Here is a 17,406-nt window from a genome sequence, read left to right as displayed (position 1 = left end):
CTATGTGTTCTAGAGTTTATTTTTTTAACCTTTGGGCTGAAAAATAAACCGAGACAATAAGAGGACATTTTTTAAATTTGACTACCTTTTGCAGGTTATACATTTAAGGGTTAAAGTTTTGATTTAGGTAACTTCCCGGCGCTTACTCGGGGTAGAAAAAAAGTATTCAATATGAGAAGTTGTTTTTGTGCAAAGAATTGCACGTGTTGTGGAAGTGGTGCTTGTGAAATAGCATATCGTGTCCCAGCCAGAAGTGCACATTTAGCTTTTGGCATAGTGATCTCGGTAAGAATCCTAGGATTTAATACGTTGGTGAATCCTTTCTATAGGAACGAGTGAGGAAGAATCGTCCGACTTAAGGTAAGACAGCTCACACTGTCTGTCATCTAATAAAAAAAATGGCTGTCAGGATCCAATGACCAGTGTTTTTTGATAAAATACGACAGTACACATAATCCTTTTAGACTCAGGGTATAATCCATAACTATCATCGTCCTACAATTGTGGTTCCAATTTCTTTGTGCATTTAGTTAATGGTAAGAGGCTAATTATTGTGATAGGTAGACAATGTTTTGTGTACACGAATAGCCTAAGTTTATGTTTTGATTATTGCAGGCAAGAATCAATTATTTAAATATAATTTTGTTCTTGCAAACTTGTTGTGCTCCTCCACCTGCTGCTTGATTGTAATTGTATATTATTACAATAGGCTGGATTTCAGAATGGGACCAGAAGTACACAGTTTTTGATTCTGAACCTCCATGGTCTGCAAGTGGGAAACCTGGACTTGACTGTTGCCTATTTAGGCCTCTTGGTTTATGCAGCCAATACCACCTCAACATGTATTTTGCAAAAAACAAAGAAGTGCAATGGAAATGGGCCCCGTTTCTCCTCTCTTGTTTTTTTTTTTGTACCCTCCATCAGCTGACCATCAGTGCCAGACTGTATGAGCCTTTGCCAATGCCTCAGATTGGAGAGGACTTTGGTGGAGGTTCAACAAAGGGGTTTGAGGAGTCCACAGTAAATACTCAGAGGTTGGAGGAATCACTCAGAGCAACACATGAATTAACGCCCACAGATGAAGCAGAGATGCATGTGGCTCATCATTTGAATACTACAGAATCTCCAGCTTCTCCTGGTGAAGCTCCACACTTGAAGGGAGACTACCCTAGAGATCTTTTTTCTATTGAAGACCGTAGACGAGGTTGGGTGATCCTCCATATTTTTGGGATGGTGTACATGTTCATTTCACTTGCAATAGTGTGTGATCAATTCTTTATTCCTGCACTGGGGGTGATCACAGAAAAGTTAGCCATCGCTAACGATGTAGCAGGAGCCACCTTCATGGCTGCTGGAAGATCAGCTCCTAAGTTCTTTGGCTTCCTCATAGGAGTATTGATCGCCCACAGCAATGTGGGTATCGGCACAATTGTTGGTTCAGCTGTGTTCAACATTTTGTTTGTGATTGGAGTGTGTGCTTTGGCTTCACGGGAATTACTTCATGTCACCTGGTGGCCACTTTTCAGAGATGGATCGTTCTACATACTTGGCCTCATCTTACTCATCATCTTCTTCCTGGATAATGTCATAATGTGGTGGGAGAGTGTGATGCTGCTGGCCTGTTACACTGTCTATGTGATATGCATATGCAAGTTCAATGTTCAAATAGAGCGTACCTTTAAGACCCTACTCTTTAAAAACAAGAAGATTGTGAGAACTTCTCTGGAGGAACCTGAAAAGGTAAGCAATTTTCAACACATATTTTTGCCTTAAAATGATTGAATATTTGTTGTGTCACTATACTCTTCACTGAGTAAATATAATACATCTGGTATTTTCCATGGAACAGTTTTCAGGCATTTGATCAACATGGAGTTCATACTTAAGAATGTTTGAATACTTAGTTCACAATACTGGTTTATACGTAACTGAGTAAAGTCTATGGAACAATGACAAATGTTTTCTCCACTTAGTTTAAAATAGAACTAGATAGATAGAATCGGAGGATGAAGCCCTCTTTATTAGTCACATACATGCACACAGCAGAGCACACACTCTGCATTTAACCCATCCTAGTACTAGGAGCAGTGCCCGGGAGCAATGGGAGGGGGATTGGAGTGTTCAGTGCCTTGCTCAAGGGCACCACAGCAGGGCCTAGGAGGTGAACTGGGACCTCTCCAAGTAGCAGTCCACTTCCCATATTTCATGTCTGTTTGGGGACTTGAACCGGCAACCCTACAATTCCCAGTCCAAGCCCCTACTGACTGAGCTACTGCTGGAATTATGGAAATAATTACACAGTTTGTGATATGTCAAATCTTTTAGAAAGCATCATTACGAAATGTATGAATGAGAAAACACACATTTCTATTTTTCTAATTTCCTGTGCCTTATTAACTATTGCTCAGCATGATCACATCCAATGCCTGTTTCTAGGAGGACATGGCAGCAGGATATGATGGGTCAGGGGGCTCTGAAGATGCTGGACGGGGTGGAGGCAGCATTCACTTTAATAAAAGTCAAAATGACAAAGAAGAAAAAGAAAAAGAACAGGAGAAAGAAAATAAACCTCTGTCTTAAAGTGGCCTCACACACGACGTAAACAAATCACCTACCTCTTCCTGCTGCCCATCATCTTCCCTCTGTGGCTCACAGTTCCAGATGTTCGCAACGAGGTAAATACTCAGACACATCTCCGAGACCAGCTGTTGGTTTCCTGAATCCCACAAGTGTTTTGTCTTTCAGAAATCCAGAAAATTCTTTGTGGTCACCTTCCTGGTCTCTATTCTCTGGATTGGTGTCTTCTCCTACACCATGGTGTGGTGGTCCCATCAGGTCAGTAACTATAGTCAAGTTTAATATAAGATCACATGAGATAAGCCTTACCTTTGATAATACCAAGTGAGAAAATTCAAGGGGTTTGCAGTAGGTCTAGACTGAAATAAGGAAAGATAAATAAAAAAGTAAAAAAAACGTTATTATTATATATTTCCATGTCCTTACGTATTATATAAGAACAATTATACAAGATTAAACTACAGAAGGGCAAATAAAGACAAGGCTAACAGGTAATACAGTTAAAGGGACAAGTTGTGGTTTCAACAAAGAGGTTAATTGAGTAAAGAATGATTTTCTATTTCAACATGAATATCCCTTTTCTCTAATTCTGATCAAATTATTTTTGAAATCATGATTTTGTATTGAAACCGAATCTACGATTGTTTTCTGGCCTGTGAGATTAATTCTGTATATTATATTCATTGTGAGGGCTGGTTTACACTTGTAGGTGGGTGAGACCATCGGCATCCCAAAGGAGATTATGGGCCTGACGATCCTGGCTGCAGGGACTTCCATCCCGGACCTCATTACCAGTGTGATTGTGGCGCGTAAAGGCCTGGGGGACATGGTGGTTTCCAGCTCTGTGGGTAACAACATCTTCAACATCACAGTGGGGTGAGCTGCAATAACCTGCTGATTCACAATTTAGAAATAAACTCTGATTGACATACAGGCTACAGGCTGAAGGTTTATTTATCTTTTTCTTTACAAAAGTCTTCCAGTGCCATGGCTCCTGTACGCATCCTTCAACAGTTTTGCTCCAGTGGCCGTCAGCAGCAACGGGCTCTTCTGTTCTGTCGTGCTGCTCTTCATGATGCTCCTCTTTTTCATCATCTCAATTGCTGCCTGTAAGTGGAAGTTGAATAAGATGTTTGGTTTTACCATGTTCCTGCTCTACTTTACCTTTTTGGGGCTCAGCCTGATGTTCGAGTATCACATCATCGTCTGTCCTGTTTAGTGGGTGGGAAACGGCTTAAACTATGTTGAATTATGTTTGTACAAAAGCTCATGTTAAAATGCATATTTGTTTGCTTTCTATTTTTCCTTAATTACTCCTTGATTTGTAGGATTTATTATTTGATGGCAAGTGTAACAGTTTAATCTGCTATTAGCCAATAATGCTAAGTGTGACTCAGTTTTTGCTGTGACCCAAGGCTGCAGATATTCTGTGGCCCAAATGAAGTAAAGATATTTCCAGGTCCTTATGCAGAACTATGATCTCAATTATCTTTGAAAACCTGTTGCTACACTGCGTCTTCCCAAGAACTTAGATGTAAACTTGAAGGGAGTGTGGTCAGTTCTGTAGGGAGTTTAGATGAGTCATATTTGTACCATATAACCACATCGATGTCCTAATGGTTAAACTGATTTCTATGATGTTGATTATTTTTGTGGAAACATTTTTGGAATTTCAAATACCCTATTGCTCCAAAAGTAAAACACATCTACTATAATGCATGCAGCCACGGAAAAAAACGAGAGACCACTTCAGCATTATCATTTTCATTTTCATCTCATCTTTGAGTGAAATTATTATTTTGTTTTTGTTTTTGTGTTCTATAAACTACTGACATTTTTTCTCTGTGTTGGAATTCAACAGAGACTGTAATGGCTGCCATACATGTAGAGATAAAGATTTGAGAATAATTTGGAGGGGGTCTCTTAATTTTTTCCGGAGCTGTATATACTAGAGTAGATATATATTACATTTGTACTACTATTTTCACATTAATATTTTATATCAAAAAAGCTTGAAAAAATAATAACCATATACACAGATTTACACATTTTACTCTTAATAATATATCTTTGTATCCTCTGCCTGATTTTGGAACCTTCATTTCTCTTAAATCTGTATTTCTTAATTTTATTATTAGTTTTGTTTGTTTAATAAAAGCACAGAAAAAAGCCCTTATTGTCTATTGTATCAATCTTTACAAACAAGGGCCAGATAATACGTATGTTGCCTTAAATTAAATATTACTAAGGTAGGCTCTTGATAAAGTAAGAGTGAGACAATGCACATAATCCTCTTAGAAGACTTCAGGTATTATGCTGAGCCATTGTAAAGACTTGTACCGTGTCCTACATAACACTGCGGCCATTTGCATCAGTTTGGAGTTGTTTGTACCACAATAACCATCAGAGGAAATCTGCCTTAAGAGATTGTTGCACTGTCGACTCTGGAAAACATTGGTTCTGTGGTAAGTCTGCATCTCTAATTGAAATAAATTGCGTTCTTCTCTCTGTGATTTGTGTAGAAATTAGATTAACCATTTTCTAAAAGACATTTCATTTGAGTTATTTATTTTTCCTTTCAGTGTTCTATTGTTTGTCTAATGTTTTCTGTTTTGTCTTTTGTCATGTGCGTTCCGTTTTGGTAAAACATGCGGATGAAGCTGCTTCTAAATGAGCTTATCACTAATACTATGGTAGACATTGATTTGATTATCTGGTGGTTGTTTGAATAGTTCCCCTGTTTTCAAATGAAACCTACTTCTGTACAACCTGCTATCTAATCATTGTGTCTCTGATGCCTCTTTTGGAACACAACAGGCTGCCAAGGGATTGAGGATGCCATGAGTCACGCCACCAGAGTTTTAGATTCTATCGCCCCACGGTCTGCTGGGGAGAGAGCTGGAGTTGGGGTGTCTCCATAGGCAGTAGCACCACTTCTTTGGAGGAAAATGTTTTGTGCAAGGAGGAAGCGACTCCAGCTCGGCAGGGTCCTGTTTCTCATCTCTGGGGTTTTTCTTTGTACAGTCTACCAGCTGACAGTAAGTGCCAGACTGTACGAGACTTTACCAATGCCTCAGATTGGAGGGGATTTTGGAGAAGGTTCAACAGAAGGGGTCGAGGAGGCCACAGAAGAGACTCGGGGGTTGGAGGAACCTTTCACGGCAACACATGAATTTGAGTCCACAGATCAAACAACACCAGAGACACATGTGACGCATCATTCAGATATAAATTCAAATTTTGAAGCATTCACCCCCACTGAACCTCCATTATCAGCAACTACAAAAAGGACTATTGTGCATTGCATATATGTGGCCCCAGAGCCTCCACAGGAGACCCCCCCACCAACTTCAGCTCTTCCTGGTGAAGCTCCACACTTGAAAGGAGACTACCCTGAAGATCTTTTTTCTATTGAAGACCGTAGACAAGGCTGGGTTATCCTCCACGTTTTTGGGATGATGTACATGTTCATTTCCCTTGCAATAGTGTGTGATGAGTTCTTTGTTCCTGCGCTGGGAGTGATCACAGAAAGGTTGGCCATCTCTGAAGATGTAGCAGGAGCCACGTTTATGGCTGCTGGAGGTTCTGCCCCCGAACTGTTCACCTCCTTGATAGGAGTCTTCATCGCCCATAGCAATGTGGGTATCGGCACAATCGTTGGTTCAGCTGTGTTCAACATTTTGTTTGTGATTGGGATGTGTGCTTTGTTTTCACGGGAGATACTTCATCTCACCTGGTGGCCACTTTTCAGAGATGGATCGTTCTACATATGTGGCCTTATCTTACTCATCATCTTCTTCCTGGATAATGTCATAATGTGGTGGGAGAGCGTGATGCTGTTGGCCTGTTACACTTTCTATGTGATTTTCATGAAGTTTAATGTGCAAATTGAACAAAGCTTCAAGTCCCTACTCTTCAAAAACAAGAACATTGTGAGAATTGCTATAGGGGACCCTGAAAAGGTAAGCGCTCCGGCGTCAGAAAATGACTCTTAAATGTTGTTTTTCCATGTCCTTAATTGACACAACAATGATTCTTGAAGGAATTTAAATCAAAGGGTTTTCTTAAATCTGAGAGAAAGTATTGCTCCTAAGGACTTTAGCATACTTTTTGATTACAGGGGTATGCAATTGAAAACAAATCTATGGAGCTTTAAAGAACTAAATATCCAGCTATTGAAGACAAAAGTATCTCGTCACGAGTTACACGTTTGCAAATCTTTTTTTTGAATTTTGAATGTGTAACGTGTCCTTTCCCTTATTCATCATTTGGTGTCAGTGTAATTTGTTACTGTAACAGAAATTACTCATCACTCGTGACATCTCTACTGCAACCTGTGGGGTTTTATGCAAATGTTGTCAAAGAGTGAAATGATTCTAGCAAAGGCTTTAGTGGCTCCCAAGCTGATCAATGACATCAAACTAATCCTTTGAGGTTCTGCTCCACAGTATGAGCACACATGGTTATACTGATGGAGCTGTATGTCCAGCAAATGTAATTATTTAATCTATTTAAAATGCTTTTTTACATCATACATAATCATCTTTGACCGTTTTTTTAGATGTTACAGGACGAGGTATAATTTGATCAAGTCATTATCCTGTTGATGAAACAGAGTTCTATCTCTTTATTCTGACAAACAAAATCCCCAATATGGTTTTTGGCATATATGGATATTTAGGCTCTATCAAAAGGAAAGAACTTTGGTTGATCTCTCCTATGAATGATCTCTGTTAATATCATTGTTGCACGCAGTTAAACGGCGATGCTGAACATACTGCCCTTCCTGCTATCGAGGACAAGAATCGGTTAAAGGTAAAAAAAGACAACAATAAACTGCAATAAGAAAGACACATAAAACCACATCCTCCTAGACACTAACAATGTTTAATTATCTACTTGTTATCCTACATCTTATTGACTTTTCTACAGTTGCATTTATCTTGTATTAAACAAGCCTTCCTTCAATTGCTTCATTATGTTGTTAAGAAGAAAACAAAAACATTGCACCCACTACTACACGATTGTCTATCATTGATGTTTCATTGTTGAAGCTATGGTGTCATCAGCTGTCTCTCTCCCCAGTTAAAGCCATCCCTTCAGCGAGGGGGGAGCTCAGCTTCTTTACACAACAGCACCATGAGAAACACCGTCTTCCAACTCATGATCCACACATTAGACCCTATAGGAGAGGGTGAGTACCATATCACCACACTGAAGCTTAATATTTGCTCATTGTCTGCCTTTTAAAAGGGCTCCTGTAAAGAGTGGTTGGGAACTACATTCTTGTCTTTGGAAATGGATTAGTTAAGATTTATTCTAAGCAGATAAATACCTCGGTCTATGGCGTCATCTGGTGTGGGCCCACAGTGGAAAAAAATCTTGAAGACACACAGCTGTCTCTGCCAACAGATTATTGTTATTCACCTTTAGTAATTGAATCATTTATGATTATAAGAAATGTTGTGGGAGCTGTTAAACAGTTAGATAATAAATGAGTGATCTAAGCTGTATCTCAGGTAGTCGTGTCTCTTGTAACAATGTTCATATTTTCACTATGTCAAAATGTGTTGGCTCTGACTCCTGGTTTGACCAGGCCTCCAGGCAACAAACACAATAATCAGCCTTTGAAGAGTCAAAACATCTGGATCACAGCCAGAAGCCAATGTATCAGCCTGACTCCAAGATTAGACATGCTTTAAATGTCATATCAAATCAAGTTTATATAAAAATTGATATTTTGATACCGTGTATGGCATAGTAATCTATATTGACCTCTGTTATAAACCATGCTTGCTTGAGGGGAAAAGCAAATTCCTGCATTAAAAAAACAAACAATACATACTTGTCCAACAAATTGTAACAGCGTACTTCAGTATGATGGGTTTTTTATTGTACTACTCTTTAAATGTCTTGTCTTATGCTGTGCCCCTTGTCTTATTCCTTTGATAAGCTCACTTGTCCTCTCATGACTTTGCTCAAATAAGATTATGATGCTGTTTTAGGTTATTGTGTTTTACTGCCAGTTTTTTTCAATGCCTAACTTATGAAGGGCTTAGGGCATTATCCTGTGAAATTGAAATGATTCATCATATAATCCTAAATTTGTTTTACTTTTTTTTTTGTAGCAAAATTTAAGGATAAGGCTGAGACACTGACTAATGTGGCTAGACGGCCAACAGAGAACAAAACTCAAGAGAAAGGTGAAGGTAATGTGGAATGTGGCCAAAATACTTCAACATGTTGACTGAGTTAGTCAAACGGATGTCTATGCTACAATTTCTCCATTATAATGATTTAAGATATTGCGACCTATGTGTAACTTTTTCATTAGCATCATTTGGGTGGGTGAGCAGTAGTAAAATAAAAAGTGCATACATACAGACAGTTCATTCAATTCAGTTGCCATGATGATAACATCTTTTAAAAATGCACAAGATATTCATTTCACAGATGGTGGAGATAAACCTGAGGCGACCAAAGAGCGAGAGGCGGCCCCAGCACCAGAGAAGCAGGAGCAACCAGTGGACAAGAAGGTACTCTTCACCCGGGTCCTGGTGGTACTTAAAAAGCCCAGAAGTCAGTCTTTGATACCTGTCTATGTAAGAGTCAAAATGAATGAAGCAACCACTGTAGGCAAAGGTCTCCTTACCTTAGGCTTCTTTTGGTTGTTCTTTTATTTATTTTCTGCTTCAAATGTTCATTACGATTTCTTCATGTCAGGATGATGTGCCAGCAGGAGATGATGGGTCAGGAGGCTCTGACAGTGATGAAGATGACAGTGAAGTAGATAGCAAAGAGTCCAGTGAAGAAGAAGGAGAAGAAGAAGAAGATGAGGAGGAGGGTGATGAAGAAGAAGATGAGAAAGAAGATGAACCTTTGTCTTTAAATTGGCCTGAAACACGACGTAAACAAGTCACCTACCTCTTCCTGCTGCCCATAATCTTCCCTCTGTGGCTCACAGTTCCAGATGTTCGCAACCAAGTAAAGACAAAAGCATTTCTGAGACAAGTTGCTTTATCTTAAATGCCTGCTATAACATCACTTCCTTTGTTGTACAGAAATCCAGACATTTCTTTGTCATCACTTTTCTGGGCTCTATCCTGTGGATTGCTGTTTTCTCCTACTTCATGGTTTGGTGGGCCCATCAGGTCAGCTACTGGAGTTTAGGTTAGAGATGGAGTAGGAAATGTGACCATGGACACAGCTTATTATGTAATACCCTGACAAAATGAAATACATTTGAATTTCATTTCGTAATAACACCCACATTTTGTGCTTATCTTCTGCGTTTATAATTAGAAAACATTAACATAGTACAAAGTAACATATTCCCCCAGTTTCGATCTTTTTAATAAAAAATATAATTGTACTTGCATTAAGTAATGCTCAACCAAAATGTCTTTATCCGTACACTCAATATAGTAGCTTGGGCCAATGAAAGATGATCTACTGAACTAATGTTATCCTTTAAAATGAATTTTGAGTCAGTATAATTTGTGATTAAATGCATAAATCAACATTGTGTTTATAATGGCATACAGCATTCTTTGAATGTTGATGTTCATTTTGCTTGGCTATTACATAATGCATGTATAATGAACATGTAACTCTAGTTTGCCCCTGTAGGTGGGTGAGACCATCGGCATCTCAGAGGAGATTATGGGCCTAACGATCCTGGCTGCAGGGACTTCCATCCCGGACCTCATTACCAGTGTGATTGTGGCGCGTAAAGGCCTGGGGGACATGGCTGTGTCCAGCTCTGTAGGCAGCAACATCTTTGACATCACAGTGGGGTGAGCTGCAATTGCCTCATGTATCACGAACAACAATTCTAATGAACACTCTTGATTCACTGATGAATTCCATGGTCTCCTATTTTTCTCGCTCTGTCACTTTGTTTCAAAAGTCTTCCAGTGCCATGGCTCCTGTACTCATCCTTCCACGGTTTTGCTCCAATGGCCGTCAGCAGCAACGGGCTCTTCTGTGCCATCGTGCTGCTCTTCATCATGCTACTCTTTGTCATCATCTCAATTGCTTCCTGTAAGTGGAAGATGAATAAGACGCTGGGTTTGACCATGTTCCTGCTCTACTTTATCTTCCTGGTGCTTAGTGTGATGCTGGAGGATCGCATCATTGTCTGCCCTGTTTCCATCTGAACGTGTGAGCAGAAGCTAACTCTTTGGCAGGCATTCTGTGTATTGACTCCTGAAGGGAATTACTTACGTACTGTATATGGATCTCATGAACATGGCTCTAAATATTTATAGAAACTGTGCAGAAGGCTAGTGTAGTTGCATTGACGACAGTAAAATGTGTCTGGTATGTCATCAACTAAACCCATTTTTCGTCACTGTCCTAGAACTTGTTACATACGCACTTTTTGTAAAAATTGCATCTTTTACTACGAAGTAATATATTGTAGGAAGTGGAAAGGAATGAACACCAATAGGGATATGAGCAATATTTCCCCATTTGAAAATCAGCCTCTACATGATGTCCTTAGAAATCTAGAATATATGCAAGGGTTGATGGTTTCTAAATGTGAATTTTGTATTGTCTCTATGCATACACTTGCACCAACATTTGTTTGTTTGTTATTTATATTTAATAACATTCATTATAGAGAAATTGAGCTTGCTTGAACTCACTGTTATTTCATGCATTTTATAAAGCAAAGGTCAGGCATAGCAACACACATTTTGGAAATGATCAAACTGAACATCCGTAGAATAAACGTGTTTATTTATGAATGAAAGCAAACTATAGATCCAGCCAGGGAAGAAATTTGATTTCTTTTTTATATAAAAATCATACAAATTATTATCTGTTACAAATGATAAATAATACGTCATTCACATTGTTGAAAAATAGTGTAAACAACATGTACACATCAAATGATGTTTTGGTCATCAGTGTTTGTTTTTTTGTCACAAATTATAAGGTGATTAAAATGGAAATGTACAGTCCATGTTGTGATGTTGGTGTTGATTGCAAACACACAGCCATGTTTAATCCAGCATCGTTTCACCATAAGTTATTGTGGTGAGTCCAGTAATAAGCTGTGGTATCTAGGCAGGTTTTTGTCAGTTAAAAGTGAAAGACAGTGAACAATCACACACATTTTCCGAAATGATTTTGATTTAGGGCAGGGCAGAGCTGTCGTCCAGACGTTAACATCTTTTAATGTTCTCAGTGCAAAGAAACGTGCACCATCGTCTGTTCAAAGAGATTTAAAATGTCCTTTTTTTGTTCTGTATGTCACATTAAACAGTGCACTTTTGTCCAAATATGTAAAACTGACATATACACAATACAGTAAAGACCAAAAGGATATATGCAAAATACAAGAATCCAATATGTTTTTAAAGATCCATTACTGTGTCAATAAATTATTTTCTCTATCAAAAACATTGTGTTGATTTAACCAACAGAAAACAATATGTTCTGTTTTTATTCATCTACTATTAGTTTGATTGTACTCGGTTTAAGGAAATATATCCTCGGTGGTCCCATAATCACATAACTCATTGCATTTAAAAAAGTATTGCTTATAAAATGTTAATTAATCAAAAAGGATTTTTCCCTGTTGGGTTATTTTGGTACATTTTACAAAAAAGGATACATGAACAAACATTGTGCATATACAATAATTAGGTACTCCCTTGTTTTTAGAAATGATAATGTTTTGTATTTTTTGTTACCATCTAGTTTAGTGTATTCAGGAATATGAGCATGGCCCTGCTATCTGTACAGGGTGAAAATTAGGAGGCATTGCTTTGCCTTCATTAACTGCATACAGTGGAAATGTTAAACAGTGCAGTGAGTCGCGCAACTGTCAAATAAAAATTCACTTAAGCGTAGGCTGCTGGGTCACAGCGTTACGTAATGGGAATGAATGACAAGGGCTCATCTTGTCAAAGTGCTTTGTAAAACACAAATGACTCAAAGCAAGTACTTATTACACACACACGCACGCACACGCACGCACACAACAACAACTGTCTTAACAAGGTCACCAGGACCACTTATGAATTTCAATGTGACACTTACTTTTACATACTTACTCACAGCTTTAACAGAAACAAAGTCATAAAATAGATTGTATAATAACTGTACAAACATCTCACCATAGTTACAATGAAAATACAGTGGATTCTTAAAATATTTACAAACACAAGGCCGTCCCTCTACGTCTCTCAGCTCTAACAGTATAAACTCGTGGCAGTTGCTCTACATTAAGTGTCATTTTCCTATTGTGCTTAGTCAGGTGAGCCGATCCTGAGTCTGAGGAGCAGTCCTAAATAAAACAGTAGTGACCATGGGTAGAGGAAAAAATATTGGGACAAGAGAAGTATTTTACAGACTGGGCTCCCCAAAAGTCTTCCTGCACTCCATGACTCCAGCTCCCGGGGGACGGTCACAGTTGTGTGTCAGTTTTACCTGGTTGGGGGTGAGGCGATCATATGCCAACTTGTACTCCCGGTCAAAAGCAACTGCAAAGACGTAATAGTTTGTTAGAAATGTGGATGTTATGTGATTGAACTATATTTAAAAAGGAAATACAGAAAGAGTAGTATACAGCAGTGACAAGGATTTTGTGAGGCTGTACTTCACAAAACCAGTGATGCAGAGGCAATTTAAATGCTAACATTAGCATGCTAACATGGTCAATGGAACATGCCTCCTTGATGGTGAAAAGTCAGGGGATAACAAAATGGATCACAATTCATCCTGAAGGGGGTATAAAGAGACATCTTGTGCCAATCCTTCTGGTGAATGAGATATTTCACGAGATAATAAAAAATGTAGACGGTTCCATATTTCATATCAATCCATTACAATAGCTTAAGAGATATTTTAGTCTGGATCAAAGTAGTGGACAGAGCACCAGACAGACAGTGTGTATGGCTTAAAACAGGACATCATGCTTTTGAACTTACTGATATTAATGTTGTTCTTTCCCAAAGCCACCAGAGCGAGGAACAGTAAATCTCGGTACAGGCTCCTTTTTGTATAAAAAAAAAAAACCAATTACACTTTGCATTCATATCATGTGTAATACACAGCTTACAGCTTAATCCTTTATCGCCTCACCTCTGTCTTTTAAAGCCCAGCTCTGGCCCCAGCAGCTGAATGATCTGGCTCATGGGCTGATAGACATCACTCTTCTTGATGCTCCTCACAAAACTCTGCAGGAGCTCCACAGAGAAGAGCTGCCCTTCTTCACACAGCCCAGAGCGAACCAGGGAGTTTGCACCTGCACAGATCAAGAGAAGAAAGTTGCTCTGATCAAAGGCTCATTCATCTCCATCACTCAACATTCTGAGAGTAAAGCATTGATAAGGTCAGAGTGACTCCATGAGTCCTGATCTGAATTATGCATGTTTTCCTGTTACTTCATATGCATTATTTAATTTACATGTAAATATCTGACCTTGATCAAACTTGCCAACAGAATAATAACCTAAAGCTAATTTAACCTTTTGAAACATAATCAAATAAATAAGATAAAAATAACGTTTGTAACTTACAATGCGAGTTCCACAGGACATAGCAGGGTAGGACTCTGTCTTTGTGCAACTTCAGGTTGTCCCACATTATCCTCACAAGCACCTGCTTACTGTCCTCGTATGAAACGCTCTGAGGAGTGTTTTTTGGGGGGGGGGGACAAACAGATTAATGCATGTAATAGCTGTAACAGGAATAATTTAAATGTCTTTTTTTTATGTAGATGAGGAATTAGTTTTCATTTGTTAAAAAAATAGAGAGCAAACAATAAGTATTGTCTATGGTCTGCTTTTATGCATTGCTTGGTTTTGTCTACTACCACTAGGGGTCACTAAAGAACTTTCTTCTTTCTTTCATAAGAGGTTTGAAGTAGTCGTTTGACATCTGGGAAATAAACTCATTTACTTTCATGGAGAGAATTACAAGAAAGATCGATCCCAATCTCTTGGTCGGACTTCATACAGATATAAGAGTGTTATCGATATCCACATCTAACTGAACAATAAGGTGAGAACAGCAAATTTCCCCGATTCCCTCATTGCCGAGTTATTAAAATGTTGACTTGTGGGTTAATCCACGCAATGTATATGTGGGTGTGCTTGACAGAATACCACGTGTTTACCTGTTCTCCGTGGCTACAGTGCTGGGAGGCGAGGATTAGAGCTGGCAGGTTACTGGGCAGCTCTAGCCTCCTGAAGTACCACACCAGGTTCCAGAAGACGATGGGGTGATGGTCGACGACACTCGGGGAGGAGATGGCTTGGTCACCCTCATTTACCAGCAGGCTCTCCAGCTCCTTCCACAGAACCAGAGGGCTCAGGTAGGGCACCGTCACCGGTGCCGACCCTGCCCACTCGCTGTTCCCCTGCTTCTGAATGGGACCTGCAGAGGACTGAGCTTCATCGTCTGTAGAGGACTTTTTGGTCTCAGGATTGAGAGTCGCTGACGTGTCCTCCTCTGTAACAAGGTTACTCTCCTTAGAAGACCTGAGGGGAGACGCAGAGAATATCAATAAATTATTGAAGTCTGAGTGTGTGTGCAGCACTCTTGAAAAAGGCAGCTAGCCACTACAAATAAAACAATATAGCATACAGTGTGAGATCAAATACATTCAACCTTATATTATCAGTTTAGTGAATTGATTGAAGTACTATGCGCATATATAGGTTGTACTGGTTGGTATAAAGGGAACATTTACCTGCTCTGTGGTCTCAGGTCTTTGATTTCCACATTGAGGAAAGGCAGGAAGGCTGTGCCGCAGAAAGGACAGGTGCTGTTCAGGTTTGAGTCGTTTGCTGTCCAGCCGGCCATGATTTCCTCGTCGTACACCAGACAGTCACACGTCTTACAAAGTGAACAGCTGGACATCAGCACCTGCGATAAGAAGCAGCAGAGACAATATAACACTCAATCATGAGAGTCTGAGATAATCTCCAGATGAGTGACTGATAAGAGATTTATATAAGATAGTAATATACCTCTATGGTGTAATTGGGAGTGGGTTGGAAGCATCTGGTGTCGGGGGAGGAATCTGGAGTGTGAGGAGTTTTAGATGGAAGTGCCAAACCACCTGATACAATAGAGGATTTTACAATTAGACACACAAGACAGAGCCAAGATTCAAATTATTATTAAAGCTGCATGTCTGGATTAAATACAGCAAAAGTGGAACAATTAAATTAAGCAGCAAATCAAAGCAGACTTTTTTTGTCTTGCAGTTTAGCAATCTTTATTTCAAATTTGTGTGACTGGGTCTGTGTAGGTAAGTATGCATGCACATATGCATGTTCATGGGTTTATCTTTAGCATTGGGCCTGTGGCTCGGTGCACAGCAGCCTACACACTGAATCAGCTTTCACCGTTGCTGGCCTAGTTTGTACAGAGCAGCCGACGCTCTCCATTACTGAGAACAACTCTAAATTTAGATCGTAAGAGAGTGTTTTGCTAGGATCCAATGCAACATTAAAGCAATTTAACAAGCATGGCTGTAAGCTATGACTTTTCACATCGTTGATGCCTTTGTAAAGGCTGCCAGCTACACTTAATAAAGATGGATCGTGTTGTTCGTCTAAGGCAAACATTTTAAGATTCATGGTAAAACTAAAACTTTAGCAGCATTATTCCAACAATATCTTAAAGTAGGGGCTACAAACCTGAGAAGGAGTTGTGCCTGAACACTCTGTCAGGGGTGCTGGGGCTGCCTAGGTTGGTATGACCTACAACTGGGCTTCTCCTCAGACGGGATACGCTGCCGTGCTGGGGGGAGGTAAAGCCATCCGGGTCCAGACAGGAGTCATGATCAAGCAGTGAGGAGCAGTCCGCCTCTCCTGACGTCAGTGAGGACACACTTATCCGGTCACTGTTTGCATCCTGTGTGCGAGAAGAGAAATATCAATATAGGAGGTAGCTTCATCAGCAGATTAATTGGTAAACATTAGTAAGGGGAAAAGTTCTACACTACCAACCTGTGTCAATGAAGTCTGAGAGGACAGACGGGAGTAGAGGCGACTGGCCTTCTCAGCCACGCCCTTCCCTGCTGATAACATGCTGCTCTTGAAGATGTCAAGAGTTGGGGTAAAAAGAGAGTCCATGGAGAATGATGATGAGGAGGAGGGGGTAGGTGAGGAGGGTGAAACCAAGGAGGAAGGCCTCTCCCTGTCTTTGGTACAAATACCCAGGGGAAGAGACGGTGACGTCCTCAGCCGCTCTTTGGACCTCACAGGCAGTGGGAGGTGCGTGTTGGAGCGCAGCAGGGCGGAGGTTCGAGGGGAGGTGTGAGGCGACGAGGTGGGGTGAAACAAAGGGCTTGAGGGGTTCTGCAGGTCCATGCTGGGTGTGCGGCTGCTCAGGGGGCTGTTGCCATTATTCATGTACATCTCAATCTCCTCTGCGAGGTCGCGTCGGGCCGTGGGTGTGTCGCCGTTCTCCTGATCGCACTCTGCTGCATCTGACGACATCAGTGACAGAGGGTCAAACCCCTTCTCGATTCCTGTTCTGCTCACTGTTCCAGCACTGCAACTGACACTCCTCTCTATGGAGACTCCTGGTCTCTCTGCTGTACCGCTGCAGCTGACACTTCTCTCCACCATAGTTTTTTGATTATCAGTCTCTGCCTCTTCTTCTTCTACTCCGTGCAGTCTGTCAGCAGCTAGGTGATGCTGCTTTGTTGACCCTAGTTGAGGGACGGTAAGCCGTAGACTTCCTTGTCCATCTGACAAATCCAAAGATTTGGGCCTCTCTTTCTTTGGGAGAACTCCACAAAGACTGCTGTTACAAGATGGACTGGGAACCCTCATGAAGCCATTGACTGTGACAAAA

General features: G+C 40.2%; 3 protein-coding genes across 9 annotated transcripts in view; 2 read left to right on the top strand and 1 right to left on the bottom strand.

Annotated features, from left to right (window-relative positions):
• The first annotated feature begins 8 nt into the window (after positions 1 to 8).
• Positions 9 to 4,749, top strand: LOC134878517 (sodium/potassium/calcium exchanger 1). Its single transcript, XM_063904593.1, is given in 7 exon segments — positions 9 to 360; positions 1,527 to 1,740; positions 2,437 to 2,572; positions 2,575 to 2,675; positions 2,746 to 2,835; positions 3,287 to 3,453; positions 3,553 to 4,749. Coding segments are annotated over 6 exon segments (888 nt in total). The 5' UTR covers positions 9 to 360; positions 1,527 to 1,590; the 3' UTR covers positions 3,797 to 4,749.
• A 64-nt stretch (positions 4,750 to 4,813) lies between these two features.
• On the top strand, positions 4,814 to 11,546 carry slc24a1 (solute carrier family 24 member 1). Of its 6 annotated transcripts, XM_063904551.1 has the most exons (11): positions 4,823 to 5,042; positions 5,238 to 5,270; positions 5,395 to 6,539; positions 7,333 to 7,392; positions 7,663 to 7,771; positions 8,706 to 8,786; positions 9,016 to 9,113; positions 9,301 to 9,561; positions 9,639 to 9,728; positions 10,207 to 10,373; positions 10,487 to 11,546. In XM_063904551.1, the coding sequence occupies exons 3-11, from the start codon at positions 5,526 to 5,528 to the stop codon at positions 10,734 to 10,736; spliced, it is 2,130 nt and encodes a 709-aa protein (XP_063760621.1). In that variant the 5' UTR covers positions 4,823 to 5,042; positions 5,238 to 5,270; positions 5,395 to 5,525; the 3' UTR covers positions 10,737 to 11,546. The 6 variants fall into 6 exon arrangements, 5 of the variants coding, with proteins under 5 accessions (XP_063760621.1, XP_063760630.1, XP_063760613.1 ...); XR_010167686.1 differs by lacking the exon at positions 5,238 to 5,270 and having other exon boundaries at positions 4,814 to 5,042; positions 9,639 to 9,747; positions 10,194 to 10,373; positions 10,487 to 10,726; XM_063904560.1 differs by lacking the exon at positions 5,238 to 5,270 and having other exon boundaries at positions 4,824 to 5,042; positions 8,706 to 8,780.
• The window catches only part of dennd4a (DENN/MADD domain containing 4A), a 25,753-nt gene continuing 19,652 nt past the window's right edge, over positions 11,306 to 17,406 (bottom strand). For both annotated transcript variants that reach the window (XM_063904522.1, XM_063904530.1), the window contains 9 exons: positions 16,554 to 17,395; positions 16,242 to 16,458; positions 15,567 to 15,658; positions 15,287 to 15,462; positions 14,711 to 15,074; positions 14,112 to 14,220; positions 13,675 to 13,837; positions 13,521 to 13,585; positions 11,306 to 13,073 (listed from right to left, as the gene is read on the bottom strand). In XM_063904522.1, coding sequence (XP_063760592.1) covers positions 12,937 to 13,073; positions 13,521 to 13,585; positions 13,675 to 13,837; positions 14,112 to 14,220; positions 14,711 to 15,074; positions 15,287 to 15,462; positions 15,567 to 15,658; positions 16,242 to 16,458; positions 16,554 to 17,395 — 2,165 coding nt within the window. In that variant the 3' untranslated portion in view covers positions 11,306 to 12,936. The remainder of the gene's footprint in view (positions 13,074 to 13,520; positions 13,586 to 13,674; positions 13,838 to 14,111; positions 14,221 to 14,710; positions 15,075 to 15,286; positions 15,463 to 15,566; positions 15,659 to 16,241; positions 16,459 to 16,553; positions 17,396 to 17,406) is intronic.

This window comes from Eleginops maclovinus, chromosome 2, assembly GCF_036324505.1.
Source record: "Eleginops maclovinus isolate JMC-PN-2008 ecotype Puerto Natales chromosome 2, JC_Emac_rtc_rv5, whole genome shotgun sequence".
Classification (NCBI taxonomy): Eukaryota; Metazoa; Chordata; class Actinopteri; order Perciformes; family Eleginopidae; genus Eleginops; species Eleginops maclovinus.
This window is presented reverse-complemented; position numbering and strand designations above follow the sequence as displayed.

Coding starts and splice junctions, on each gene's coding strand:
- slc24a1 (XM_063904551.1), top strand. CDS start 5,526: ATGTTTTGTGCAAGGAGGAAGCGACTCCAGCTCGGCAGGGTCCTGTTT. Junction 6,540..7,332: donor CTATAGGGGACCCTGAAAAG/GTAAGCGCTCCG, acceptor TGTTGCACGCAG/TTAAACGGCGATGCTGAACA. Junction 9,114..9,300: donor AGCAACCAGTGGACAAGAAG/GTACTCTTCACC, acceptor TCTTCATGTCAG/GATGATGTGCCAGCAGGAGA.